At 48.8% G+C, this 27,730-nt stretch overlaps 1 protein-coding gene across 1 annotated transcript; it reads right to left on the bottom strand.

The window, feature by feature from the left end:
* Positions 1–1,327: 1,327 nt before the first annotated feature.
* LOC147096015 (uncharacterized) lies at positions 1,328–14,971 on the bottom strand. Its single transcript, XM_085973757.1, has 4 exons — positions 14,914–14,971; positions 10,154–10,492; positions 3,298–3,438; positions 1,328–1,425 (listed from the first exon to the last, which is right to left on the bottom strand). The coding sequence occupies exons 1-4, from the start codon at positions 14,969–14,971 to the stop codon at positions 1,328–1,330; spliced, it is 636 nt and encodes a 211-aa protein (XP_085829883.1).
* Between the last annotated feature and the right edge of the window lie 12,759 nt (positions 14,972–27,730).

Below are 27,730 nucleotides of genomic sequence, written 5' to 3'. Positions count from 1 at the left end.
AGACCCTACCCACCCCAGCCACAGTCTGTTCACCCTTCTACCATCTGGAAGACGCTACAGATGCATTCGCACCCGTACGACCAGATTTAGGAACAGCTTCTTTCCCAGGGCTGTCATCCTACTGAACTCCACAAATAAACACTAAAGCCTGCACATCTGCCAATGCACTTTATTATGGTCATATTTATGCTAATATACTGCAAGCCAAATGTATAAATGTATGTTGAATGTTTAAGTGTCCTAATCCAAATTGTACACTCTCGGGAGCCGCAAGCCTACATTTCGTTGTACTGCACTTGTGCACACAATGACAATAAAAGTTGATTTGATTTGATTTGATTGATTTGATTTATATAGTGCTTTTCACAACCTCAGGACTCCCAAAGCGCTTTACAGCCAATTAAGTACTTTTGAAGTGTAGTCGTTGTTGTAATGTAGGAAAACGTTGTTAGGTAAGGGTATTAAGGAGTGTATGGAGTAAATGGCGGGTAAATGGAGCTATGATCTAATTGAATGACAGAACAGGCTCCAGGGGTGTAATGGCCGACTAATGTTCCTATAAAATAATATGGGGCTTTTGTGTGACAGAGGTATCATAGTGAAGTGATGTCGATCAACTAGAGTTTGCGAAGGGTGGCAGAAGCTAGCCAAGAGATGGTTAGAGGAATCTGTTCATGAGGCAGTGAAAGTCTAGATTAAGGGTTCAGTGCCAGAGGGAGTGAGAGAGAGAAAAAGGGATGCAAGCGGGTGATTTTCTGAAGAAAGAAAGACTTGCATTTATATAGCACCTTTCACGACCACCGGACGTCTCAAAGCACTTTACAGCCAATGAAGTACTTTTGGAGTGTAGTCATTGTTGTAATGTGGGAAACACAGCAGCCAATTTGTGCACAGCAAGCTCCCACAAACAGAAATGTGACAATGACCGGATAATCTGTTTTTGTTATGTTGATGGAGGGATAACTATTGGCCAGGACACCGGGGATAACTCCCCTGCTCATCTTCGAAATAGTGTCATGGGATCTTTTACATCCACCCGAGGGAGCAGACGGGGCCTCGGTTTAACGTCTCATCCGAAAGACAGCACCTCCGACAGTGCAGCGCTGGAGTGTCAGCCTAGATTTTTGTGTTCAACTCCCTGGAGTTGGACTCTGAACCCACAACCTTCTGACTCAGAGGCAAGGGTGCTACCAACTGAGCCACAGCTGACACAGTTGGGCATTAGCCAGCATGAACTATCAACTTAAGTATCTCCTGCATCTGTTTAACTTTCTCCATAGTGGGGAAATATCATCCTTGTGACTGACAGGATGGGGGCAAGAGGATTTTACTCGGGATTGAACAGGATGCTAAGGTTGCACACAAGCTGCTTCACGCTAAGCGACTGCTGGGAGGATTGATGGGACTGAAACCCAAGGTATATAACTGTCAGAAATGGAAAAGGATGGATTCAGTTATGGCGAAATTTCGGCACGTTCATTATTTGCTATCAGATGATCGGGCAACAGCCACAGTGGAATCAAAGGTGCTGGAGAAATGCATTTGGGCGATATTAGCATGAACTGTCAACTGAAGTATCTCCTGCATCTCCTTAGATTTCTCCATAGGGGCTCTTTCAAAAATGAATAAAGCTAAAAAAAAAGGTTTAGGGTAAAACCTAACTCTGCTATGCATTTGTTTTAGGTGTTAGCCTTTCCCCCTTATGTTTGTTTACTCAGTCATTGCTGGCGACCTGATTGGGTGGTACCTTAGACTCACTGAGCTCATCCGTCAGTGAAGTCTTTGCATGGTTTGAGTCTACGGAGCTTGCTAAAGGCGACAGTGGCACATTGCTTGTGTTGCCATAGCCGGCTGCCCTGCTACAGTATATAACTGTGCACACGCTGGGAAGAATGGCGACTCCTCTCCACTGTTCGGTGATCAATTTATGTGCTGTGCTGGTTATTCATGATAAACTGCATGGCCAGTTTCCCCACAATTACAGACAGCTGTTTATTGTACAGAAACTTGGAAAGCTCATATGACGTGCAGTCTAGCACCTGGGTGTCCTTGTACACCAGTCACTGAAAGCAAACATGCAGATGCAGCAAGCAGTTAGGAAGGCAAATGGTATGTTGGCCTTCATTACAAGAGGATTTGAGTACAGGAGCAAGGATGTCTTACTATTTATAGTTATACAGGGCCTTGGTGAGACCACACCTGGAGTACTGAGTGCAGTTTTGGTCTCCTTACCTAAGAAAGGATATACTTGTCATAGAGGGAGTGCAGCGAAGGTTCACCAGACTGAATCCTGGGATGGCAGGACTGTCGTATGAGGAGAGATTGGGTTGACTAGGCCTATATTCACTAGAGTATAGAAGAATGAGAGGGGATCTCATTGAAACATATAAAATTCTGACAGGGCTAGACAGACTGGATGCAGGGAGGATGTTTCCCCTGGCTGGGGGGTCTAGAACGAGGGGTGGCAGTCTCAGGATACGGGGTGGGACATTTAGGACTGAGATGAGGAGAAATTTCTTCACTCAGAGGGTGGTGAACCTGTGGAATTCTCTACCACAGAAGGCTGTGGAGGCCAAGTCACTGAATATATTTAAGAAGGAGATAGAAGGATTTCTAGACACAAAAGGCATCAAGGGGTATGGGGAGAGAGCGGGAATATGGTATGGAGGCAGAGGATCAGCCATGATCATATTGAATGGCGGAGCAGGCTCGAAGGGCCGAATGGCCTACTCCTGCTCCTATTTTTCTATGTTCTCTGTTTCTATGATTCTATTTAGAGTACAGACACTTGGAAAGCTCAGGTGACGTGCAGCCTAGCACAAAGTGGACAATCAGTCAGAAAAAAGCACAGCGTTCGACTTTCAATAATGCGATTGTCTACATCTAAAAAAGGTGCACAGATAATTACCGTATATTTCATCTCTTCTTGGTAGTGTAACCATATGTGACCTACAAGATAAGAGCAAGTTAAATGCAATTATATACTGCACATTGCTAACTTCTAAATGCTAATTGATACATAACTAATGATGCATTATTCTGTTACATACCCTTTAAACCTTGAGATCACTAAATTAAAAGGAAAGATCATAAGATTAGAAAACGTTACAATTTTTTTTTTTAGTTTCTTGGCGTTTAACAGAGTAAATAACAGCTATATTGATCATTACATAAACACAGATATAATGAAATGGCATCATTTTCATAATCATGGCCATGTTTGCCACAAATCTGTAATCACAGATATGCCTCACAACGAACAGAAACACCGTAGTCACATCTGCATAAAAACCTTACCTTTGCTTTGATGGTAGAGTCGACAGAGCAGGAGCAGGATCACAACGGCGAACAGCCCCAGCACTCCCAGCAATCCCAGCGTCAGTGGAAGTGCTCGACCGTCGGTAGAAACGCTCGGTGGGGGACAAGCAGTTGCCTTCTCTGGGACAAGACAACAAAGATGGCTTATTTCACAACTCACTGTTTAGCCATTCACCTTCTAATCTGAAACACCTGCGTTAACCACAATGGGGAACGTGCGTTTTCATGGCAACTGTAGCTTAGTGGTTATGTTACTGGACCAGTCAATCCTAGCAAGGCCTGGACTGATGGTCCAGCTCAAGGCATGAGTTCGAATCCCACCACGGCAGCTTATCCCTTCAGTTAATTAAGTAAATCTGAAATAAACAAAAGCTAGAGTCATAATGGCACAGAAGGAGGCCATTCGGCCCATCGCAGTCCGTGCCAGCTCTCTGTAGAGCAATCCAGTCAGTCCCATTCCCCCGCTCTATCCCTGCAGCCCTGCAAGTTTATTTCCCTCAAGTGCCTATCCAGTCTCCCCTTGAAAACATTGAGTGTCTCCGCTTCCACCACTTCCGTTGGCAGCGAGTTCCAGGTCCTCACCACTCGCTGCGTAAAAAAGTTTTACCGCACATCCCCCTGTATCTCTTGCCCAAAATCTTAAATCTGTGTCCCTAGTCAAACATGATCTGCCTTTTACAAATCCATGTTGGCTCTCCTTAATTAGCTTAATTAAGTGCCCGTTAATTTTTTCCTTGATTATTGTTTCTAAAACTTTACCCACCACTGATGTTAAATTAACCGGCCTGTTGTTACTAGGATTGTCCTTACACCCTTTCTTGAACAATGGTGTCACATTTGCCACTTCCCAATCCTCAGGCACCTCCCCCGCATCTAGGGAAGATTGAAATATTATGTAAGCCCTTCCGCTATCTCCTCCCCCAATTCCCTTAGCAACCTGGAATGCAAGCCATTGGACCAGGCGACTTATCCACTCTAAGCATACTCAGCCTTTCCAGTACGTCCTGTCTACCAATTTTCACCCCTTCCATTACCTTTTCCAATTCTACCAATATTTTGTCAGCATCCACCTCCTTAGTAAACACCGATACAAAGTACTCATTGAGTATTCTAGCCTTGCCCTGTGCCTCTAAGCATATATCACCTTCTTTGTCTCTAATAGGCCCCACCCCGCCTCTTACTACCTGCTTACTATTTACATGCTGGTAGAAGATTTTTGGGTTCCCTTTTATGTTAACCGCCATTCTACTCTCATATTCTCTCTTTGCCAATCTTATTTTCATCTTCGCTTCCCCTCTCAACTTATTGTATTTGGTCTGGTTCTCCCTTGAAGAATTCACCTGACATGCATCATACACCCTCTTTTTTTGTTTCATCATCTTCTCTATCTCCCTCGTCATCCAAGGAATCCTTGCTTTGGTTCCCTTACCCTTCCCTCTTGTTGGAATGTACCTAGCCTGTACTCGGAACATCTCCTCCTTAAAGTTCACCCATTTTTCTGTTACAGTTTTTCCTGTCAGTCTTTGGTTCCATTTTACCCTGGCTAGATCCTTTCGCATCCCATTGAAGTTAGCCCTATTCCAGTTTAGAAGTTCCACTCTAGATTGTTCCTTGCTCCTCTCCATTGCTAATCTAAATCTTTTGGGTACAATGATCACTCGTACCCAAGTGTTCTCCCTCAGACACTTGGTCGACCTGGCCCACCTCATTCCCCAGCACCAGATCCAGCAATGCCTCCTTCCTAGCTGGGCCAAGAACATATTGGTCAAGGAAATTCTCCTGAACACATTTCAGAAATTCCTCCCCCTCATTTCCCTTTAGCCTAGCATTATCCCAATCGATATTTGGGTAATTAAAGTCCCCCAACATCACCACTCCATAGCTCTTGCCTATCTCTGCAATTTCCCTGCAGATTTGGTCCTCTCACTATTTGGAGGCCTATAGAATACCCCCAACAGCATGATCATACCCTTTTTGATCCTCAACTCTAACCAATTAGATTCTGTCCTTGTTCCCTCAAGAACATCCTCCCTTTCCAACACTACAATGCCTTTCTTAATCAGCACTGCCACCCCTCCTCCCTTTTTTCCTTCCATAACTTTTCTGAACACCTTGTACCCTTGAATATTAAGTGCCCAGTCCTCATCGTTTTTAAGCCACGTTTCCGTTATTGCCACAACATCATATCAGTTCAGTAATGGTGACCATGAAACTACCAGATTGTTGGAGTAAAACCTATCTGGTTCACTAATGTCCTTTAGGGAAGGAAATCTGCCATCCTTACCCGGTCTGGCCTATTGGTGACTCCAGACCCACAGCAATGTGGTTGATTCTTAACTGCCCTCTGAAATAGCCGAGCAAGCCACTCAGTTGTACCAAACCGCTATGATAGACTGCAGTGGTTCAAGAAGGCGGCTCACCACCACCTTCTCAAGGGCAGTTAGGGATGGTCAATAAATGCCGCCCTTGCCAGCAACGCCCATTTCGCATGAATGAATATTTTTATATATATATATAGCAGTGTTTCCTATAAAGTCAAGTTATGTGAATCATTCTTGGTGTGATTAGCACAATACACTATAAAACATTGCAGGGGCTACAAAAAACCCCAAAAACCATTAAGCACTTCCGAGGAATTAACTTAATGAAACTAAGGGTTCCTGTATCACTCACCCAATGCAAATATTTCAGGTTTAGTAACTGACAGGAGTGTAGAATCAGGCGGGTTGTAAAACCAGTGTTGCGCCCGATCCCATCAGTTGCCCAATGGATGGGTTAGGTTAATATTGCCCCCCCACAATTAAACTATTAGATTTCCCTTGGGCCCAAACGATATGGAACTATTACACACTAAATTGGATTTAGCACAATGAAGGTATCAGACATTCCTGGGAGCATTAACCCAGTAAAGCTACTAGACTTTCTCCAGGCCATTAAGTCAGGCCATTAACTCAGTTGGACCTTCTGTGGGCCATGACTGTAGTGTATGTACCTTTAAGAGAGAACTACTTTTACAGCTCCTGTATACTGTAGTACCGGCAGTGACCACACCTGTGTATATAAGCCTTGAGCATGCCTCTGTACCCCCAGTCTTGAGACTACCCTACTCCAGTAAACACCTGTTGATTGTTAAGTTACAGCATCCGTGTGGTTATTGAAAAACATCATACTCTCAGAATCACGGATCTAACAGTGGCGACGAGTGTCGATTCGAATCTACCTGCAACTCTGCATTTCCCTTCGAGGATTCGCTCCGGGAGGGCGGTGGAAGAAAGTCGAGGCCAGAAGCACGGGTGTCGACAACGAGCAACCGCCCAGTCGTCCGGCAGAGAGTGAACATCGCAGGGGAGGCTGTGGAGAGCCGGGCTTGGTTCCCCAGCCATGACGATCAGCAACAGACTGACGACAGGTCCAGCGCAGACCCTTCCCAGACAGCGGAGGCTGGAGCTGACCGACGGCGGAGAAAAAGCCGAGCAGCGTCGACAGGGTAAGATAGAGGGTGAAGCGCACAGGGCGCAGCCAGGGGTTGAAAACCGAGCGGCGTCGAGGAAAAACAAAACGGAGAGAGAGAGGGTAAAACAGCAGCCGGATTTAGGACCGAGCGGCGGAAATGGGAAAGGCGCACAAAAAAAAAAAAACGCGCAGAGCACAGCCAGGGCTCAAGGGCTGAACAGTGTCCATGGGGAGAAGAAGGGAGAGCGCGGGAGACACCATTGAGCCATGGAGAAGAAGGAAGAGCGCGGGAGACGCCATTTTTAGAAGCCGCAGCGGAGAAGAAGGGCGAGCGCGGGAAGAAAGGAAAGCGTGGAAGACGCCATTTTGTGCCAGCGGAGAAGAAGGGAAAGCACGGGAGATGCCATTTTTGACAGTTAAATCACACCCAGGGATGCCGAAGAGTGGCAGTACCTCTACGTTCGACAATGAAGTCAAAGATTGGGCGACATATGTGGAACGTATTGAGGTGTACTGCAGGGTGAATGAAGTGCCAGATGCTAGGAAAGCACTGGTTTTGTTAAATTCCATGGGTGCAAAAACTTGTGGGTTACTGCGAAACCTAATAACCCCAGAGAAGCCTGTGAACAAGAATTTCGAAAGCATAGTAGAAATCCTACAGGACCACTTAAACCCCACACCGCTGCTGATAGCAGAATGATTTAAGTTCCATAAAAGGAACCAACACAAAGACGAAAGCAATGCTGAGTACTTAACGGAACTGCACAAGCTATCAAAATACTGCCAGTTTGGAGCGGGACTAGCAGATACGTTAAGGGACAAGTTTGTGTGTGGGCTGCAAAGTGAAGGAACCCAGAAATGGCTTCTATCAGAAAAGGATCTTACGCTGGACAAGGCTTTCAGTATGGCAGTATCACACGAAGCAGCCGCAAGGGGCGCTGCAGAGATACAATGGAGACCGCAAGAATATGGCACCAATGAAATGTCCTATGGAACAGGGAAGTGTTATCGCTGCGGCAGAACAACACATGACCAGAAGGATTGTTGGTTCAAGGACCAAGTGTGCAGACAGTGTGGAAAAGCAGGACACATAGCAAGAGTCTGCAGGTCTGGGAAGAAAACCAACAGCAAGAAATCTCCACAGGAGAAGTACAAAAAGGTACACAAGGTGATGGACAGTAGTTCAGACGAACAGAAAAGTGACACAGACTCCGGAAGCAAAGAGCTTGGTTGTCTGAAACTACATAAGGTAACCAAAATGGAGGATCACCAGACTATCTGGGTTACACTCAAGATAGATGGAGTCCAAGTGAAAATGGAATTGGACACAGGATCAGCCCTAACAGTCATAAACCAAAGGGACTACAAGCGGCTATTTTCACATATACCCTTGAAAGCTACAGAGATTGTCTTGAAGACGTACACGGGGCAAAAAGTCTACCCCAAAGGAAAAATAAGGGTGAAAGTGATATAGAAAGGCCAGGAAATACCTAAAATGGACATATATGTATTGCCAGATGGAGGACCACCACTGCTAGGACGTGAATGGATCCGGAAGATACAATTAGATTGGCATTCCATACAGGCACTGAAGGTTGAGGCCAAAAAGGATGACGACGTCACACCTGGACGACTGTCAAAAATGCTAACTGACGCAAAAGAAGTGTTCCAGGAGGGACTCGGAACACTAAAAGGCATAACAGCAACGATTAAAATAGAGGAAAATACAAGCCCAAAGTTTCTTAAGGCCAGACCAGTGCCTTATGCGATCAGACCAGCTGTCGAAGCAGAGCTGGAAGGGTTGGAACGTTCAGGAGTACTGTCCAAAGTAGACTGGAGCGAGTGGGCTACACCCATCGTTCCTGTAATGAAGAGGTCATTGAGTAATACGCCTGGGGAACCAAAGGAGGTCCGCATCTGTGGGGATTTTAAGGTGACAGTGAACTCAGTCCTTCACACGGTACAATATCCGCTTCCACGAATTGATGATATTTTCGCCTCGCTATCTGGAGGTAAACGCTTCACCAAAATTGATCTAGCCCAGGCGTACTTGCAAATGGAGGTAGAAGAAGCCTCGAAACAATACCTTATGATCAACACTCATAAAGGTCTCTATTAATACAACCGGCTGGTGTTCGGGGTAGCATCAGCTCCGGCTATTTCTAAAATCTAAAGACTTACCCTCACGGAAAAACCTGTAAAAACAACGTAAGTTCAAAGCGCACGTGCATCCTCTCCCGCGCACGCGTTCGACCTCTGAACCCCTTCGTTCAGAGGAACGGAAGTGCCGGTTTCCCGCGCATGCGCAGTGCATGCAAGAAACCGGCACTTCCATCAGGCCCATGCATGAGTACCCCGTGCGTACTCACCCGTAGAGACCCGAATTTCTGGGCCATTATCCGGTCATTATCACATTGCTGTTTGAGGGAGCTTGCTGTGTGCAAATTGGCTGCCGTGTGTCCCACATTACAACAGTGACTACACTTCAAAAATACTTAATTGGCTGTAAAGCGCATTGCGATGCCCCGTGGTCATGAAAGGTGCTATAGAAGTGTAAGTCTTTCTTTCTTTCACTCTTTGGACTGGTGCTTCACTGCATTAAAGCACCACGCCAACAACAACTTGCATTTATATAGCACCTTTAACATAGTAAAATGTCCCCAAGGTGCTTCACCTGAGCGATTATCAAACAAAATTGATACTGAGCCCAAGAAGGAGATATTAGGACAAGTGACTCAAAAGCTTGGTCAAAGAAGTATGTTTTAAGGAGGATCTTTCAGGAAGAGAGATTGTGTTGGAGAGGCAGAGAGGTTTAGGGAGGGAGTTCCAGAGCTTTAGGGCCTAGTCAGCTGAAGGCACGGCCACCATCGGTGGGGTGAAAGAAATCAGGGACGTGCAAGAGGCCAGAATTGGAGAAACAGAGTTCTCGGAAAGTTGTAGGGCTGGAAGAGGCAATAGAGATAGACTGGGGCAAGGCCATGGAGAAATTTGACAGCAAGATGAGAATTTTAAAATTGAGGCATTGCCCCCACCAGGAGCCAATGTAGGTCAGCGAGCACAGGGGGTGATGGGTGAACGGGACATGGTGTGAGTTGAGATAAGGGTAGTAGAATTTTGGATGAGCTTAGATACGCTCAATCTAATTCAAGTTGGATATGTGTCACTTTCAGGAAGTTAATTATCGACCAGTCAGATATCATTACAATTTGATTTACTTTTCTTCTTGAAAGACCAAATGTGCCCGGTGTGCTTTAAAAGTGATGTTGACACAGACACAATTCACAAAACTGAACTGTAATCTCTTAGCATAGCACATGTACAGCCATACCAATGCCAAAATATTGGTAAATTCTTCCAATAAATTATGATCTTTTCTACTCACTGTCAGTTATTAAAAGTTGTGTTCCTGTCCCGTTTCCTTTCCCAAATGCAGGAATTTCCACCTCGCAGTAGTATAAGTCTGAGTCCATTTTCGCTAAAGTGACGATTTCAAGGAAGGCCATTTTTTCTGCAAATAATTTTGGCCCTGATTTTATTATCCGGCTCTGATAGAAAGGATTCCGATCCGACACTTCCATGTTTTGTGAGGCCCGTCTCCAAACAACATGTCCAACAGAACCATTCACTTCAAAAGCGCAGTTCAGCTGTACCGATCCTCCTTCTGTTACATTAATGGCATCTGGGGTCTGGAACACTCTGATCCCACTCATCAACCCATTGCCTAGAGTATAAATGGAACAATACAATCTGTCAATAGTTATCTACAGATTTACAGATCAGTACTTAGTTCTGTCTAGAAAGGTGAAACTCAAATTAAAATGTCTTTTAATATCACTGAATTATGCTCCTGCGTGTCTTTTTATTAGAACTACCTTCATTGTATTTCCTGCCATCAACATCCTGGGGCCGGGGTGTTGGGGGGGGGGTGGTGTGTGGGGTGTGAGGGAGGTGGGGGGGGTGGTTAGGTAGGAGGGGTTCACCATTGTCCAGAAACTCAACTGGACCAGCTACATAAATTCTGTGGTTACTAGAACATGTCAGAGTCTGGGCATTCTGCGGCGAGGTGCTCACCTCCTGACTCCCCAAAGCCTCTCCACCGCCAACAAGGCACAAGTTAGGAGTGCGATGGAATGCTCTTCAATTGCCTGGACGGGTGCAGCTGCAACAACGCAGAAGATATGGATACCACCATGGACAAACCAGTTGGCTTGATCGGCAGCATATCCACCACCTTAAACATTCACTCTCTCCACCACCGGCGCACCGTGGCTGCAGTGTGTACCATCTACAAGATGCACCGCAGCAACTCGTCAAGGCTTCTTCGGCAGCACCTCCCAAACCTGCGACCGCTACCACCTAGAAGGACAAGGGCAGCAGGCGCATGGGAACACCACCACCTCCAAGTTCCCCTCCAAGTCACAGACCATCCTGACTTGGAAGTATATCGCCGATCTTTCATTGTCGCTGGGTCAAAATCCTGGAACTCCCTACCTAACAGCACTGTGGGAGCACCTTTACTACATGGACTGCAGCGGTTCAAGAAGGGGGCTCACCACCACCTTCTCAAGGGCAATTAGGGATGGGCAATAAATGCTGGCCTCGCCAGCGACACCTACATCCCAAGAATGAAAAAATAGGATCTATGTATCTGGGCATAAAGTAGCACAACTTGTCCATTGAATTATTATAAATTAATCCCAGACAGATTGATCATTATGGGAAAGGATTTATTTCCCAAGGGGTACAGGTTAGAAGTTAACAAGTTAGGTGTAAGAGGTGGTCAGGCAGAAACTATTCGCCTAAAGAGTAACAGATTCGTGGAAACCCATAGGAATGGGCAGTAAAGAAAGACTTGCATTTCTATAGCGCCGTTCATGACCACCGGACGTCTCTAAGCGCTTTACAGCCAATGAAGTGCAGTCACTGTGGTAACATGGGAAATGCGGCAGCTAATTTGCACACAGCAAGCTCCCACAAACAGCAACGTGATAATGGCCAGATCATTTGTTTTGTTATGTTGGTTGAGGGATAAATATTGGCCCCAGGACAAACTCGCCTGCTCTTCTTCGAAATAGTGCCATGGGATCTTTTATGTCCACCTGAGAGGGCAGATGGGGCCTTGGTTTTAAGGTTTCATCTGGAAGACGGCACCTCCGACAGTGCAGCACTCCCTCAGTGCTACACTGGAGTGTCAGCCTAGCTTTATGTGCTCCAGTCTCTGGAGTGAGACTAGAACCACACAACCTTCTGACTCCGAGGCAAGAGTGCTACCCACTGAGCCACAGCTGACATTAAATGCAAATGGATTAAAGAGACAACTTTTGTGGTTTTTGGAGAAGGAAGCATTGATGTGTCAAAAAGGGACCGTTTTGGGGGAATAATGATCACTTATTCTGCAAAATATCCATGCTCTTACGAAGAAATCAAACGAATCCAAAAACAGCATTGAGCCATACACCATTTAGCAAGCTTTCATTAACAGTGGTGTCATTACATTAGGTCTTTTCCCAGTTCCTCAAGGCAACTTTTGGAAATCATAGTACATAGTCGGACAGACCTGACTAAACAGCGGTCTATATTTGGAAATTTTAGGTTGCATAACATTAGAGGAATTTGTCATTTTTACAGATCTGCTTCATTTTCACAAAGTTGATTTTTTTTGTAAAAGTCTTCCTCGTTTTTCAATTTTGCTATGACAACTGCTTCCCTGACCCTTAAAAAAAAATCTTATTGTTCCTCCGCTTAAAACCGGATTTCCACACCTTTTCCCTCCTCTCTGCATCATTGCCGTTAATTATTATACTAACTTACTGAAGACTACCAAACAGTGGAACTCCTCGCTCTCCATTTGGTAGCATCTAATCACTGCTTCACCATTTACTCCTTTCCCTCTCCTACTGTGGGGGTGGGGGGGGGTGGCGGGAGGGGCGGGGGGGGGGTAGATTTCACTTCTGTCATCTTTAATCGTTTAACTCGGAAATCTGACCTTTCTATTTCGTCAAGTGTAAGTATGGAAACGTTGGCTAAGTGTTGAATATGAATCGTTTACTAATGGAATAACTTGTGTCTAATGCAAAGACTACAAATTATCGAGTAGAAGGTATAATATGTAAAATATTTGAATGGTCATCGACCTAAAACATTGACTCTGTTTCTCTCTCACTCTCTCTACAGATGCTGCCTGACCTGCTGAGTATTTCCAGCATTTTCTGCTTTTATTTCAGATTCCCAGCATCTGCAATGTTTTATGCATCACATAATCGCTTAGGAGTCCGGTAGTTCATTTATTTGTAGGGCAAAATTTTAGCAGGGTTCCTTTAATTATATTAATCTTTAATGGAAGTTGAGGGCATTGGCTTGGAGGAGAACGTTTAATGTGTACAATATATAACCTGGAATGGTCTGCCTGATAGGATGGCAGAAGCTGACTTAGTGGTCATTTTCTGAAGGGAATTGAATAAATAGAAAAGTAGAGTATTTTTAAAATGGTGAGAGATTGGGAAATGTTGGTGTTCAGAGGGACCTGGGTGTCCTTGTACACGAATCACTGAAAGTTAACATGCAGGTACAGCAAGCAATTAGGAAAGCAAATGGTATGTTGGCTTTTATTAGAAGAGGATTTGAGTATAAGAGTAAAGACGTCTTACTGCAAATATATAGGGCCCTGGTGAGACCACACCTGGAGTACTGTGTACAGTTTTGGTCTCCTTACCTAAGGAAGGATATACTTGCCATAGAGGGAGTGCGACAAAGGTTCACCAGACTGGATCCTGGAATGGGGGGGGGGGGGGATTGTCCTATTAGGAGAGATTGAGTAGACTAGGCCTATATTCTCTAGAGTTTAGAAGAATGAGAGGTGATCTCATTGAAACATACACAATTCTTACAGGGCTTGACAGGGTAGATGCAGGGAAGATGTTTCTCCTGGCTGGGGAGTCCAGAACCAGGGGCCACAGTCTCAGAATAAGGGGTCGGCCATTTAGGACTGAGATGAGGAGAAATTTCTTCACTCAGAGGATGGTGAATCTTTGGAATTCTCTATCCCAGAAGGCTGTGGAGGCTCACTCGTTGAGTATAATCAAGACAGAGATCGATAGATTTTTGAATATTAAGGGAATCAAGGGATATGGGGATAGTGCAGGGAAGTGGAGTTGAGGTCGAAGATCAGCCATGATCTTATTGAATGGTGGAGCAGGCTCGAGGGGCCGAATTGCCTACTCCTGCTCCTATTTCTTATGTTCTTATTACTATAACACAGGTTTTCAGCAATTTAAGGCCTAATGTTGTGGTGTTGTTTCTCTGCCTGGGCTTCAGGCTTTTTAGAATAAACTCACTTATCAGCATACTTTTAATTTTAGTTTGTGTTAGCCAACCACTGCTTGTTTCTGTGTAAGTGAAAAAGTAAAAGCAAACAACTTCAGCATACTGACCCTGTAAATGATTCAAGTAGTAAACAAATGCATCCCCTCCCAAATTGTTTGTCCGCCATGTATTTTTTTCCTCTGTTACAAAATCCATGCAGGACATTTACTCAGACTCTGTCCCCACCCCCGCCTTCCCCAGCCCATTAAGAAGAATAGAAAGAACATGGTGAACTCTACTTGAATGGGTTTTCCTTATTTATGTTAAATTCCTACAGTGATGAACTTTACCAAATGCTCTCCCGCCTTTAAAAAACAAATTCTGTGGTGATGCTCTTTTCTGAATAGATGCTAAACTGGAAATCATTACGAGTTGGCAGTACACAATATTATGGGGTGGCAGCCAGGACTGGGGCAGTGTCGAGCACCCCTTCTTACCAACATCCACTTCATCCATTGGATAAGAGCAGAACTTAATCTGGTTACACGGCAGGGAAGAGTGGCCAGACATCAACTAAAATTGTGCAGAGTGTCAGACAAGAGATCTGAGCACTGGAACGATGGGCCAAATGGCCTCCTTCGGTGCTGTATGGTTCTATCAAGTTGGCCTAAAGATAACTGGATTCAACACAAGGTAACCCAGCACAGTAAAATAAAACAGGTTAATTCATTATGTATCAGTTCTGCATAAGGAAACAGGCGGTCCAACCAAATATTGGTACCCGTTAAAGCCTTAATACATCTAGAATTAAAGTGTGATCAGAAGAAGACAGCGACTCACCGACATGTAAAAGTATTGTCACGAAATTCAAGAACATCCAGATGTGAATAGCTGGCATTTTGACGCTTTCTCTGCAGGGGACGACCAGCTCACGTCTGACCTGCAGCCGCGCAAAGTGCTGCTAAGAGCAGTCAGTAATCATCCCACCGCAGAAACTGACGTGTATGGGAAGAAAAACTGTGGTGGTTTAATAACCCTCCCAAAAAAAAGCACGAATTACGATTATTAATTTTCCAATTGTTATTTTAAGAATAATTAGGCAAGAACACTACCTTAATGTTACACAAGCATCACCAATACAATTGAGGCAGAAGATTAACGGGTTAGAGTTCGCTTCAATACTTCAACGCCGTGTACGCACCGGGAGACAGAAATTCATCCTAAGTTTCATTCAGATAACAGTATGCACGGGGACAGTGCTCAAGTGTCGGCCAGTCTGAAATGTGAAATTCCCATGGATGGAGCTGTGCAGCCATAGCCTCCGTGGCCGGATTACCCCCTGCCAGCTCGCATTTGATGAATGGATGCCCCCGGTTAGATAGCCCACCGTTCCCGTCCTGTCTTTTTTTGCCCCAGGGTGGCCCTCTCGCTTCAGAAGAGGGGAGAAGAAAAAAAACGATTGAAAAAAAACCCCGTAAAACTATTAGGGCAGAATTGTAAAAGTGTAAGGTTATCGGATTCACAAAAAGTAGGGTTGAAGTTCATATAAATATACACATTTACAAAGATTTATTAAAATATATATATATACTAGCTGGGGGTGCCCGGCGGTGCCGAGGGTTTTTTGAGGGCATGTTGTTGTTGGAAGAGAGAGAGAGAGCGACTGGGGGGAAGAGAGAGAGCGACTGGGGGGAAGAGAGAGAGCGACTGGGGGGATGAGAGAGAGCGACGGGAGGAAGAGAGAGGGCGACTGGGGGGAAGAGAGAGAGCGACTGGGGGGAAGAGAGAGAGCGACTGGGGGGAAGAGAGAGAGCGACTGGGGGGAAGAGAGAGAGCGACGGGGGGAAGAGAGAGAGCGACTGGGGGGGAAGAGTGAGAGCGACTGGGGGGGAAGAGAGAGAGCGACTGGGGGGAAGAGAGAGAGTGACTGGGGGGGAAGAGAGAGAGCGACTGGGGGGGAGAGAGAGCGACTGGGGGCGAAGAGAGAGAGCGACTGGGGGGGAAGAGAGAGAGCGACTGGGGGGAAGAGAGAGAGCGACTGGGGTGGAAGAGAGAGAGCGACTGGGGGGGAAGAGAGAGAGCGACTGGGGGGGAAGAGAGAGGGCGACTGGGGGGGAAGAGAGAGAGCGACTGGGGGGAAGAGAGAGAGCGACTGGGGGAAGAGAGAGAGCGACTGGGGGGAAGAGAGAGCCAGACAGCCAGACAGAGTGAATACACACACTGAAGATGGGCTGCTGAATTTTTAGTGTTTTTAGTGTTTAAAGTGGGGGAAAAAAAGGTTAATTTCAAGTTTAAAAAGGTTTTAAAGTTAAATTTAGTTCTAGTTAAGTTAATTTAGTTTGTTTAGTTAAGTTTAAGTTTAGTTTAGTCTAGATTAAGTAAGGAAGGAAAAGACCACCAAAGAGACCACCAAAGGAAAAAAAAAACAGAGGAAATTAGAAAAAAAAAGCCAAAGAAAAAAAAGAAATAAGGGAAAAAAAAAATATACAAACCAAAGAACAGCGGCCGCACGGGGCCACAGCAGCAGCAGAAGCGAGGTGACTCGGCCGCATCGGGAACCGAGGCGCGAAGGCCGCACGGAGACGCAGCCGGAGCGAGGAGACTCGGGGAGGCCGCTTCGGGAAACGAGGCGAATCGGGGAGGCCGCACGGAGACGCAGCGGCAGCCGGAACGAGGTGACTCGGGGAGCCCGAGCGGCGAACGAGACACGGCCCGATCGGCGGCCGCAGTCCAGCACCCGAGCGACGACCGCAGTCCAGCACCCGGGCGACGGCCGCAGTCCAGCACCCGAGCGACGACCGCAGTCCAGCACCCGAACGGCGAATGAGGCACAGCCCGAGCGGCGGCTGGGCTAGAAAGCCCGGGAAAGGCCCGAGGAGCCAGGCCCAGAGACCTCTGAGGAGAAGGGGAGCAACCAGAAGGCTTCCAGAAGCAAACCAAGACTGTGAGTACAGGGCCCAGGGAGGGAGACTGAAGCCAGGGAAAGGCCCGAGAAGCCAGGCCGAGACAGAGGCACAGAGACCTCTGAGGGGGAGGGGAACAGCCCGAAGGCACCGGGAAACAGCGGCTCACAGACCCAGACCTGAGAAGGGTGAACCCAGAAGCCGAGGCCCAGGGACCACGGGGTCGGAGAGGGGGACCGAGAAAGTTCGCGAACAGGGAGAGGGAAACACCAAACCCGGGGCCCCAGAAAAGCTTATTCTAAGTTCAACAATACTTTACCAAAAATGAGCGAATCAGAAGATCCACAACAGCCCCGCTTCCAGATTCCCCCCAACACCGCAAAAAAAGCTATAAAAGCGATCAAGCATGAGCAGATGAGAGAAAAACCAGAAACACTTTTTGCTGACTGTTACAACAATGGGACAAAAAGTAACCTCATTTTCTACTCAGATCAGCCAGTGGCTTGGATCACAGCAATAAAATCACACTATACCAATGTTAAGCTAGAAAATACCGCAAATGGGTCCATAATGAAAATTAACACACCAGGAGACAGTTCAACTACGACGGTCAACGCGTACAATACCGGAACAATATTAGTGCAAGGCAACCTCGACAAATTTGCAACGGCCTTCAGGACACTGAAAAAATTAACTAAGGGGGGAAGGAACAGCCCCAGAGTGGCCCGCACTCCCCCCAACATTGACAACTTACCAGGAGAAAATCTGCCTGGTCAGGAGGTGAACGAGCCACACAGTTCAAACCAGACACTAACCCCGGGGAACCACAGACACACGATACAACTGACAAACCCCAGCATAACTACCAGGGAGGAAGCCACACATAGTCCCCCTACCATTCCCAGCTCACCAAGAGAAGAGCAGCATAGCCAGGAAGTGAGTGAGCCCTCCAGGGCTGACCAGCCTAGCCAGGAAGTGAGTGAGCCTTCCAGGGCCGACCAGACACATACCCCGGGATCACACAGCCAGATACAACCAAAAGATAAATTTAATCAATTAGAGATAGAGATGGTTAAACTTAGAGAGGACTTCCTCAAAAGGCGGCCGGGAAGTAAGGTTCTGGCGTGTCTTGGTCCTCTTGTGGGGCCGCCGCCAACGCGGGGGATCTGCCCCGCCGTGGGGGAAGAGCCGGCCAAAACGGGAAGCTGAGGTCCAGGTGCGCCGGTTTGAGGCGGTCTACTGAAATAAGTTCCGGCTTCCCGCCGACGTCGATAAGAAAAGCTTTGTCCCCCGTCTCCAATACTGGGAAGGGGCCGGTGTATGGTGCCTGCAGCGTGCCTCTGTGCGCGTCCCGGTGCACGAAGACGAACTCCGCATGTCGTAAGTCTCGAGGCACGTAGGATGGCTGCGGGCCGTGTTGCAAAGTGGGCACTGGACGGAATTGCTGGGCCGCGTCCTGGTGCAGGGAAAGCTGTCTGGCGGCCGACCATGGCTCCGTTGTCAGGGGGAGGAAATCGCCTGGTACTCTGAGCGGTTGGCCGTAGACCACCTCGGCCGCGGAGGCACGGAGGTCCTCTTTGGGCGCGGTACGCAATCCCAGGAGAACCCAGGGTAGTTTGTCGATCCAGCTGGTGTCGGCCAGGCTGGCGCGGAGGGAGGCTTTCAAAGAACGGTGAAAGCGCTCGCAGAGCCCGTTGGCCTGCGGGTGGTAGGCTGTTGTCCTGTGCAACTTGGTGCCGAGACGGCGATGAAGGCATTCCACAAGTGGGAGGTGAACTGGGGGCCTCTGTCCGAGGGTATGTTGGTCGGCACGCCGAACCGGGCCACCCATGTCGAGACGAATGCTCACGCGACGTCGGTCATGGTGGTGGAGGCGAGGGCAACCACCTCGGGCCATCTGGTGGTGCAGTCGACGATCGTGAGCAGGTGTGTAAAACCGTGCGACGGCGGCAAGGGGCCTACCAGATCGACGTGGACATGGTCGAAACGCCTTTCGGGCACCGGGAAACACTCCAATGGCGCCTTGGTGTGCTGCTGGACCTTAGCGCGCTGACATGGCACGCATGTGTTGGTCCAGTCTCTCACATCCTTGTGGAGCCCAGGCCAGACGAACTTGGCGGACATAAGTTTTTGAGACGCACGCATCCCTGGATGTGAGAGGCCGTGGATGATGTCGAAAACTCGCTTGTGCCAGGCGGATGGAACGACCGGCATAGGCGAGGGGACTGAGACGTCGCACAGGAGGGTTGTGCCGGCTGCGTGGTAGTGGATGTCGGCCAGGGTGAGGCTGGTAGTTGACGTTCTGAGGGCCTGGATCTCCGCGTCGGCAGCCTGGTCTCTCGCCATGCTGGCGTAGTCGACGCCCAGGTGCACTGCGTGGAGTGAGGGTCTTGAGAGGCAGTCGGCCACCAAATTGTCCTTGCCGGCGACGTGGCGGATGTTCGTGGTGAACTCCGAGATGAAGTTGAGTTGGCGCTGTTGGCGCGCGGACCAGTGTTCGGTTACTTTGGCCATGGCGAAAGTGAGCGGCTTGTGGTCCACGATTGCGGTGAACGGCCGGCCTTCCAGAAGGAAACGGAAGTGCCGGATTGCCAGGAACAGGGCCAGGAGCTCTCTGTTGAACATGCTGTAGGCCTGCTCGTTCTTGCGCAGCTGTCGGCTGAAAAATGCCAGTGGCTGCCACGCGCCTTCGACCCACTGTTGCTGGACGGCGCCGATGGCGTAATCCGAGGCGTCCGTGGTGAGGGCGGTCTTGGCGCCCGGGATGGGGTGGGCCAGTAGTGTGGCGTTGGCCAAGGCGCTTTTGGTCTGGTGAAAGGCTGTCGCCATCTCACTGGACCAGGTGAGTTGCTCTTTGCCCGTTTTGCCCCTGGTGGCTTCGTAGAGGGGGCGCATGAGTGTGGCGGCCTTGGGCACGAACCGGTGATAGAAATTGACCATCCCCAAAAATTCCTGCAGCGCCTTAACCGAGGTGGGCTGGGGAAAGTCCGCCACCGCCTGCACCTTGGAAGGTTGGGGAATGGCTCCCCTTGGCGAGATTCTGTGGCCGAGAAAGTCAATTTGGGCTGCTCCGAACTGGCATTTGGCCGGGTTGACGATTAGCCCGTGTTGGCTGAGGCGCTGGAAAAGGGAGCTCAAATGCGCGATGTGCTCGGCCTTGCTGGTGCTGGCCACGAGGATATCGTCCAGATAGACGAACAGGAAGCTCAGGTCCTGTAGGACGGAGTCCATGAGCCGTTGGAAGGCCTGTGCGGCGTTCTTAAGCCTGAAGGGCATGCGCAGGAACTCGAACAGTCCGAAGGGGGTGATGACCGCCGTCTTCTGGACGTCTGTGTGGTGGACGGGGACCTGATGGTAGCCGCGAATCAGGTCGACCTTGGAAAAGACGGACTTTCCTGCTAGGTGTGCCGAGAAGTCTTGGATGTGTGGAATGGGGTATCTATAGGCCGTGGTGGTGTCGTTGAGCCGTCTGTAGTCGCCGCAGGGGCGCCAGCCACCACCTGGCTTGGGCACAATGTGGAGGGGGGACGACCAAGGGCTGTTCGAGCGGCGGATGATGCCCAGTTTTTCCATCTTGGCGAATTCTTCCTTGGCCACCGCCATCTTGGCTGGGTCCAGGCATCTGGCTCGAGCGAACACTGGTGGTCCCGTAGTGGCTGCCGCGGCTGAGAAGGTCGGTTGTGTGAGCCTCGGGAAATCTGCGAGCAGGTGGGCGTAGTCGTCATGCGCCTGGGCGGAGCAGGACCCGACGAGGGCCGGGCTGTTGCTCTACTGGCAGGCCAGTGAAGCGAAAGTTGCTACGTCGATCAGGCGCCTGTCGCGGACGTCGAACAGGAGTCCGTGGGCGCAAAGAAAATCGGCGCCCAGCAAAGGATGTGCCACCGAGGCCGTCACGAAATCCCACGTAAATCGCTGGCCGTTGAAACAAACCTCGGCCCGTTGCTTTCCGAAAGTAGCGATGGCTGCGCCATTTGCCGCCACGAGGGGTGGGCCACTGCGGCCTGCCTGGATGTCGAGCTGGGAGGCAGGAATTATGCTGCATTGGGCTCCGGTGTCGCAAAGGAATCTGCGCCCTGAAAGAGAGTCGGTTATGTACAGCAGTTTACCTGCGGTGCTGATGGCCATCGTGGTGGCAGGGGTGCGGTCGAGCGGGCCTAGGCGGCGGCGTGGGGCTGGTGTGTTGGGCCGGGCGGCCATCTTGGTTTGATCGAAAGAGCAGGGTGCTCTGCAGCGTTGGGCCTTGTGGCCGAAACGCGCGTGGTAGTAGCATAGCTCTGCGGCCTGGCGTGGCGGCGCGCACTCGGTGGTGTCGGGGAGCCTCGCGGCTGCACAGCCGAGTTGGGCGACGGTGAAAACTTTGTCCATGGCAGCTGCCAGTTGTATGCAGTCCGTGATCAGGGACCCCGCGAGGGCAGTCTGTACCTGCTGAGGAAGCAGGCTGAGGAAAAGGGCCCGAAACAAGAAGCACTGCGGTTCAGAGCCCAGGAGCGCAAGCATCCGGCTCATCAACTGGGTCGGGGTAGAATCGCCGAGGCCTGGTAATGAGAGAAGCCTGCGGGCCCTCTCCTCCTTGGACAGGCCGTAAGCCTGCAGCAAGCGGCCCTTAATGGTTGAGTACTTTCCGGTCTGTGGTGGGTTACCCAGCAGGTCAAGAACTTCAGCGGCGGTAGAGCTTGCTAGTGCTGAGACTACGTGGAGGTACCTTTCTTCATCGTCTTGAACCCTGTGAAGGGTGAATTGGGCCTCCGAGTGCGCGAACCAAGCTGGTGGTTGGTGTTCCCAGAAGGTGGGGAGCTTCAAGGATGCGGCGCCGGCCGACATCAGGCTGCTGCTGGTTGCCATCGGGTCGTTGCTGGCCTCTGTAGAGCTGCGTGAGTCGGGGGCTTCGGCCGCCGACATTCGGGGTCACCAATGTGGGGGACTACAGTCTCCCGCGTAAAGAAATAGGCAACACAGCGAGCTACAAGAAATAGGTCTTTACTCCAACTCTCACAATACAGTACTGAATTCGTGAAGCCCGCAAACCTGTGATGACTCACGGATTGGTCACCTGCTGGAACCTGATTGGTTTTCCTTCTCTCAGCAGCAGGCAAGTCTGAAAGTGCCTTATTCCTCTCAGCTTGCAACTGTCTTGCGGGAGGAGGGGAATACAGCAGTTAAAAATGCTGGAGTCCATCATTAAGGATGAAATAGCGGAGCACTTAGCAAATGGGGACAGGATAGGACAGAGTCAACATGGATTTACAAAGGGTAAATCGTGCTTGACTAATCTATTGGAATTTTTTGAGGGAGTAACTGGTAGAATAGATGGGGGAGAGCCAGTAGATGTGGTGTACCTGGACTTCCAAAAGGCCTTCGATAAGGTCCCACATAAAAGATTAGCATGGAAAATTGAGGCTCATGGGATAAAGGGGAAAGTTTTGGCGTGGATAGGGAACTGGCTGTCAGATAGAAAACAGAGAGTTGGAATAAACGGCTCATTTTCTGAATGGCAGGCAGTAACAAGTGGGGTACCACAGGGATCTGTCCTGGGCCCCCAGCTGTTCACAATTTACATTAATGACCTGGATCAGGGAGTCGGATGCAGCATTTCCAAATTTGCAGACGACACTAAACTAGGAGGGGGGGTGGGCTCAGAGGAAGAGACCAGGAAGCTCCAGAGCGATTTGGACAGACTGGGCGATTGGGCGGATAAATGGCAGATGCACTATAATGTGGACAAGTGCGAAGTTATCCACCTTGGGTGCAGGAACGGGAGGGCAAATTATTATTTAAATGGCAATAGATTGGGAGAGGGGGAAGTACAGAGAGACCTGGGTGTTCTTGTACACCAGTCACTGAAGGCGAGCATGCAGGTGCAACAGGCGGTCAAGAAGGCAAACGGTATGCTGGCCTTCATAGCAAAAGGGTTAGAATACAGGAACAGGGATACCTTGCTGCAGCTGTACAGGGCACTGGTGAGACCACACCTCGAGTACTGTGTACAGTTTTGGTCGCCTCATCTGAGGAAGGATGTTCTTGCCATGGAGGGGGTGCAGCGGCGATTCACCAGGCTGATACCAGGAATGGCGGGAATGACCTATGAGGAGAGACTATGTAGTTTAGGGATGTACACACTGGAGTTTAGAAGATTGAGAGGGGACCTCATAGAAGTGTATAAAATTCTGACAGGTCTAGACAGACTGGATGCAGAAGGAATGTTTCCCTTGGCGGGTGAGAACAGAACTAGAGGACATAATTTAAGGATAAGGGCTAAACCATTTAGGACAGAGATGAGGGGGAATTTCTTCACTCAGAGAGTGGTGAACCTGTGGAACTCATTGCCACAGAGGGCAGTGTACGCCAGCTCATTAAATATATTTAAGAGGGAATTAGATATATTTCTACGGGCAAAAGGGGTTAAGGGTTACGGAGAGAAGGCGGGGACGGGATACTGAATTAAAGGATCAGCCATGATCTCATCGAATGGCGGAGCAGGCACGAAGGGCCGAATGGCCTACTCCTGCTCCTATCTTCTATGTATCTATGTAAAAGGGGATTATACAGGTTTATCTACATACACACAGTGTTTCCCCAAACAATGCCACAATTATGCCAACTGATTTATTATATGAATGTATGCTCCTGAAATCCCCTTTAATAGAAAGACGTGCATTGAAATAGCTCCTTTCACAACCTCAGAATGCTCAAGCGAGAGCTGGAATTGTTTCTGGCTAGGGCGGAGATCGTCTCTTACAGAAGGTAGGCACTGCAGGAATTCAGGGCCAGAGTGATCGATCTCCTGGACTAGTTTCGATCACCTGGATGGGTCAGAGAGGAATTTCCCAGATCTGTTTTTCCAAATTGGCCAGAGTTTTTTATCTGTTCTTTTGCCTCTCCCAGGAGATCCCATGGTTTTGGGGTGGGGTGGAGTGCGTATGTTGTGATACACAAGTTATCGCAATTGTGTGGGGCAGGCTGGATGGACCAGATAGTCTTTTTCTGTCTGCCATTGTTCGTAAAAGCACTTTACAGCCAATGAACATAACATAAGATAAGAAATAGGAACAGGAATAGGCCACTTGGCCCCTCGAGCCTGCTCCGCCATTCAATAAGATCATGGCTGATCTTGGGTTCAAAGCCACTTCCCAGCCCGCTCCCCCCAACAACGATGAGTCAGCCTACAGGGAGGAGGTCCAGCATCTCGTGAAGTGGTGCGCCGATAACAACCTGGCCCTTAACATCAAGAAAACCAAATAAATCATTGTGGACTTCAGGAAGTCTAAAGGCGGAAGTCACACCCCCATCCACATCCATGGGGCTGTGGTGGAAAGGGTGGACAGCTTTAAGTCCCTCGGAGTCCACATCACGGAAGACCTCTCCTGGTCCCTCAATACCTCCTCTCTGGTGAAGAAGGCCCAGCAGCGCCTATATTTCCTAAGGAGGCTGAAGGGATGTAACCTGTCACCCCTGATCCTCTCTAACTTTTACCGCTGCACAATAGAGAGCATCCTGACAAACTGTATCACAGTATGGTATGGCAGCTGTAGCTACTATGACCGGAAAGCCCTGCAGCGGGTAGTCAAAACTGCCCAACGCATTACCGGCACCCGGCTACCGACCATAGAGCACATATACCAGAAACGCTGTTTACGGAGGTCACGGTCCATCATCAAAGACCCTACCCACCCCAGCCACAGTCTGTTCGCCCTCCTGCCATCTGGGAGACGCTACAGATGCATTCGCACCCCTACGACCAGATTTAGGAACAGCTTCTTTCCCAGGGCTGTCATCCTACTGAACTCCACAAATAAACTCTAAAGCCTGCACATCTGCCAATGCACTTTATTATGGTTATGTTTATGTTAATGTATTACAAGCCAAATGTATGTTGAATGTTTAAATGTCTTAATCTAAATGTACACTCTCGGGAGCCGCAAGCCTACATTTCGTTGTACTGCACTTGTGCACTAACAATGACAATAAAGTTGATTTGATTTGATTTGATTTGATAACCCTTCACTCCCTTATCTTGAAGTATTTTGAAGTGTGGTAATTGTAATGTAGGAAATGCGGCAGCCAATATGTGCACAGCAAAATCCCACGAACAGCAATGTGCTAAATGACCAGATAATCTGTTTTAGTGATATTGGTTGAAGGATAAAGATGGGCCAGGTCACTGGGGAGAACTGCCCTGCTCTTCTTCGAAATAGTGCCATTGGATCTTTTAGGTCCACCTGAGAGGGCAGATGGGGCCTCGGTTTAACATCTCATCCCAAAGATGCCCCCCCCACCCCCAATAGTACTGCACTGGAGTGTCAGCCTATATATTATTGTGTTCAAGTCTCTGGAGTGGGGCTATGAACCCACAACCTTCTGACACCTTGGCGAGAGTGCTACCCACTGAACCACGGCTGAACATCGAAATGTGGAAAAGCATTCATATGTAAGCTTGTGAATTACATTTTTTTCAGTCCTTAAAAGGTAATCGGCTTGGAGGTTAATAAAGATACCCTTGTGGGCTACTTTTGACATTCCATGAAAGTGGGAAAGGCCACTTCTGTGCTATGAATTCCGTGCAGCTTAGCATCCAGAGAAGTGAAATCTTTCTGGTCATGTTCAAAACTACTAAAAAGAGAAGCCAGACATAAAGAAACGCCAAGATTAAACTGTGTAGTCACAATAAGACCGACAGACAGCTTTTCCCACAGTTTGTATCATTCTTTAATCCAACCTACCTCTCTGGCACCCATATCTATTCACTAGGGTCCCTTGATCTGCCCATTGTCCCCTTCACTCACAAAATGCAATCTTGCCCCTGCTTATAGATATCTAATGGTGCACAATGCTCTATATACCCATATATATATATTTTTTACTCTCTCACATGGCAGCTGTCGATCATTCAGCCATTGCCATTTACACTTCATCTAGAGTCATCTTTTGTTTCTTAACTTGTCCCATTACCATCTCCTTTTGCCTTGCACCAGCATCCCCTTTGTCTCTTAATCTCTCCCGCCTTCCGTCCTATCACAGACCTTCCCTTTTTGTTCTTTCCTTCCCTCCCCCCTTTTCCCTGCCCCTACACTTGCTTAAAAACCTGTTCCATCTCCAGCTTTTTCCAGTTCTAACGAAGGGTCATCGACCTGAAACGTTAACTCTGTTTCTCTCTCCACGGATGCTGCCTGGCCTGCTGAGTATTTCCAGCATTTTCTGTTGTTATTTCAGATTTCCAGCATCGGCAGTATTTTGCTTCTGCTCTATATACCTGTTGCTATGTGAAGCTGAGAATAAAAGAGGTGTTCAAAATGATGAGGGGTTTTGATAGAGTAGACAGGGAGGAGGGTCGGTAACCAGAGAACACAGATTTAAAATAATTGGCAAAAAAGTCAGGAGGCATGGGTGGGGGCGGGGGGTGGGGGGGTGGTGGAGGGTAGATGAGATGAGGAAAATTTGTTTCACTCAGGGGGTTGCTATGATCTGGAATGCGCTGCCTGAAAGGGTGGTGGAAGCAGATTCAATAATAACTTTCAAAAGCACCCTTCTACCACTGAAAACAGCTTCTCCTTATTTTCTCTGTCAAAACCCTTCATGATTCTGGACACCTCTACCAAATCACTGTTTAACCTTCTCTGCTCTAAGGAGAACAACTCTAGCTCCTTCGGTCTCTCCACATAACTGATGTTTCTCAGCCCTGACATTATTGATCAAGTGTGGCGCCCAGAATTGAACAAAATACATTAGCTGGTGCCTAACCCGTGTTTTACTGTATAATGGTTTAGCATAACTTCCTTGCTTTTGTACTCTATGGGCTAGAAATTCGACTCCTTTGCGCCTGCTGTTCGTGCCTCCGGGGGTTGCTAACAGGCCGCAAAGGGCTTATCACCCGGAGGGAGGCAAAAAAAAGCACCTCCCGAGAAATTCGGTGGGGCATTGCTGAGGTGCTGCCCAATAGCGCCGCGCCCCCGCCGGTAGCAGCCCGGGCCGTTATGCCGCTGGCGATGACGTGGCAGAAATTTGGCCATGTCCCATGAGGCTGCCGCAGGTGATGTCAGCGCCAGTCTCGCGGGTCACGAACCTGGCCGACCCACGCTTGCGGGGCAGTATTTAAAGGGGAGGTGCGGCCGCGGCCCGCCCCGCCCCGCCATTTTCTCTTTTTGGCCAAACTCCTGGCTGGCCCTCCGTGGTGGGCCGTGGTGTTGTCCTGGCAGCCAGGCACGACGCTGCCCTGGTGGCCTAGTGTGGGCCATCGGAGGCCCTGCAGAGTGCGCAATGGGCCTCCCCTTTAACTGAAGGGGAGGGGCGTTGAAACGCGGCAGCGCTCCACGGAGCCTCCACCAAGCGCTGCCGATCGCGCCCCGACATTGCCTCAGTTACCGCCCCAACAGGAAGTGGAGCGCCCGAGATTGCGCTCCACTTCCTGTGCGGGGCGGTGAGCCGAATTTAGCGGCCGGGACGGTACTTCCACGCCGGGTGCTAAATGTCCGGCCTTAACTGGGTTACCACCCCCAAATGGGGCGTAACCAAATTTCACGCCCTATGCCTCTATTAATAAAGCCAAGGATCCCATATGCTTTTTTTTAACAGCCTTCTCAACTTGTCCTACCACCTTCAAAGATCTGTGTACATACACCTCCCAGGTCTCGCTGTTCCAGCGGCCCCTTTAAAATTGCATCATTTGGTTAATATTGCCTCTCCTCATAATTCCTACCAAAACGTATCACTTTTGGCTGAAGGTTCTCATCCTTGGGTTCCTCTTATGTGTGAGTTCTGAA

This window comes from Somniosus microcephalus, unplaced genomic scaffold (assembly GCF_052327205.1).
Source record: "Somniosus microcephalus isolate GS21.2 unplaced genomic scaffold, FLI_Smic_1.0 unresolved_chr1, whole genome shotgun sequence".
In the NCBI taxonomy this organism is placed as follows: domain Eukaryota; kingdom Metazoa; phylum Chordata; class Chondrichthyes; order Squaliformes; family Somniosidae; genus Somniosus; species Somniosus microcephalus.
The sequence above is the reverse complement of the archived record's forward strand: the minus strand, read 5'-3'. Positions and strand labels throughout refer to the sequence as shown.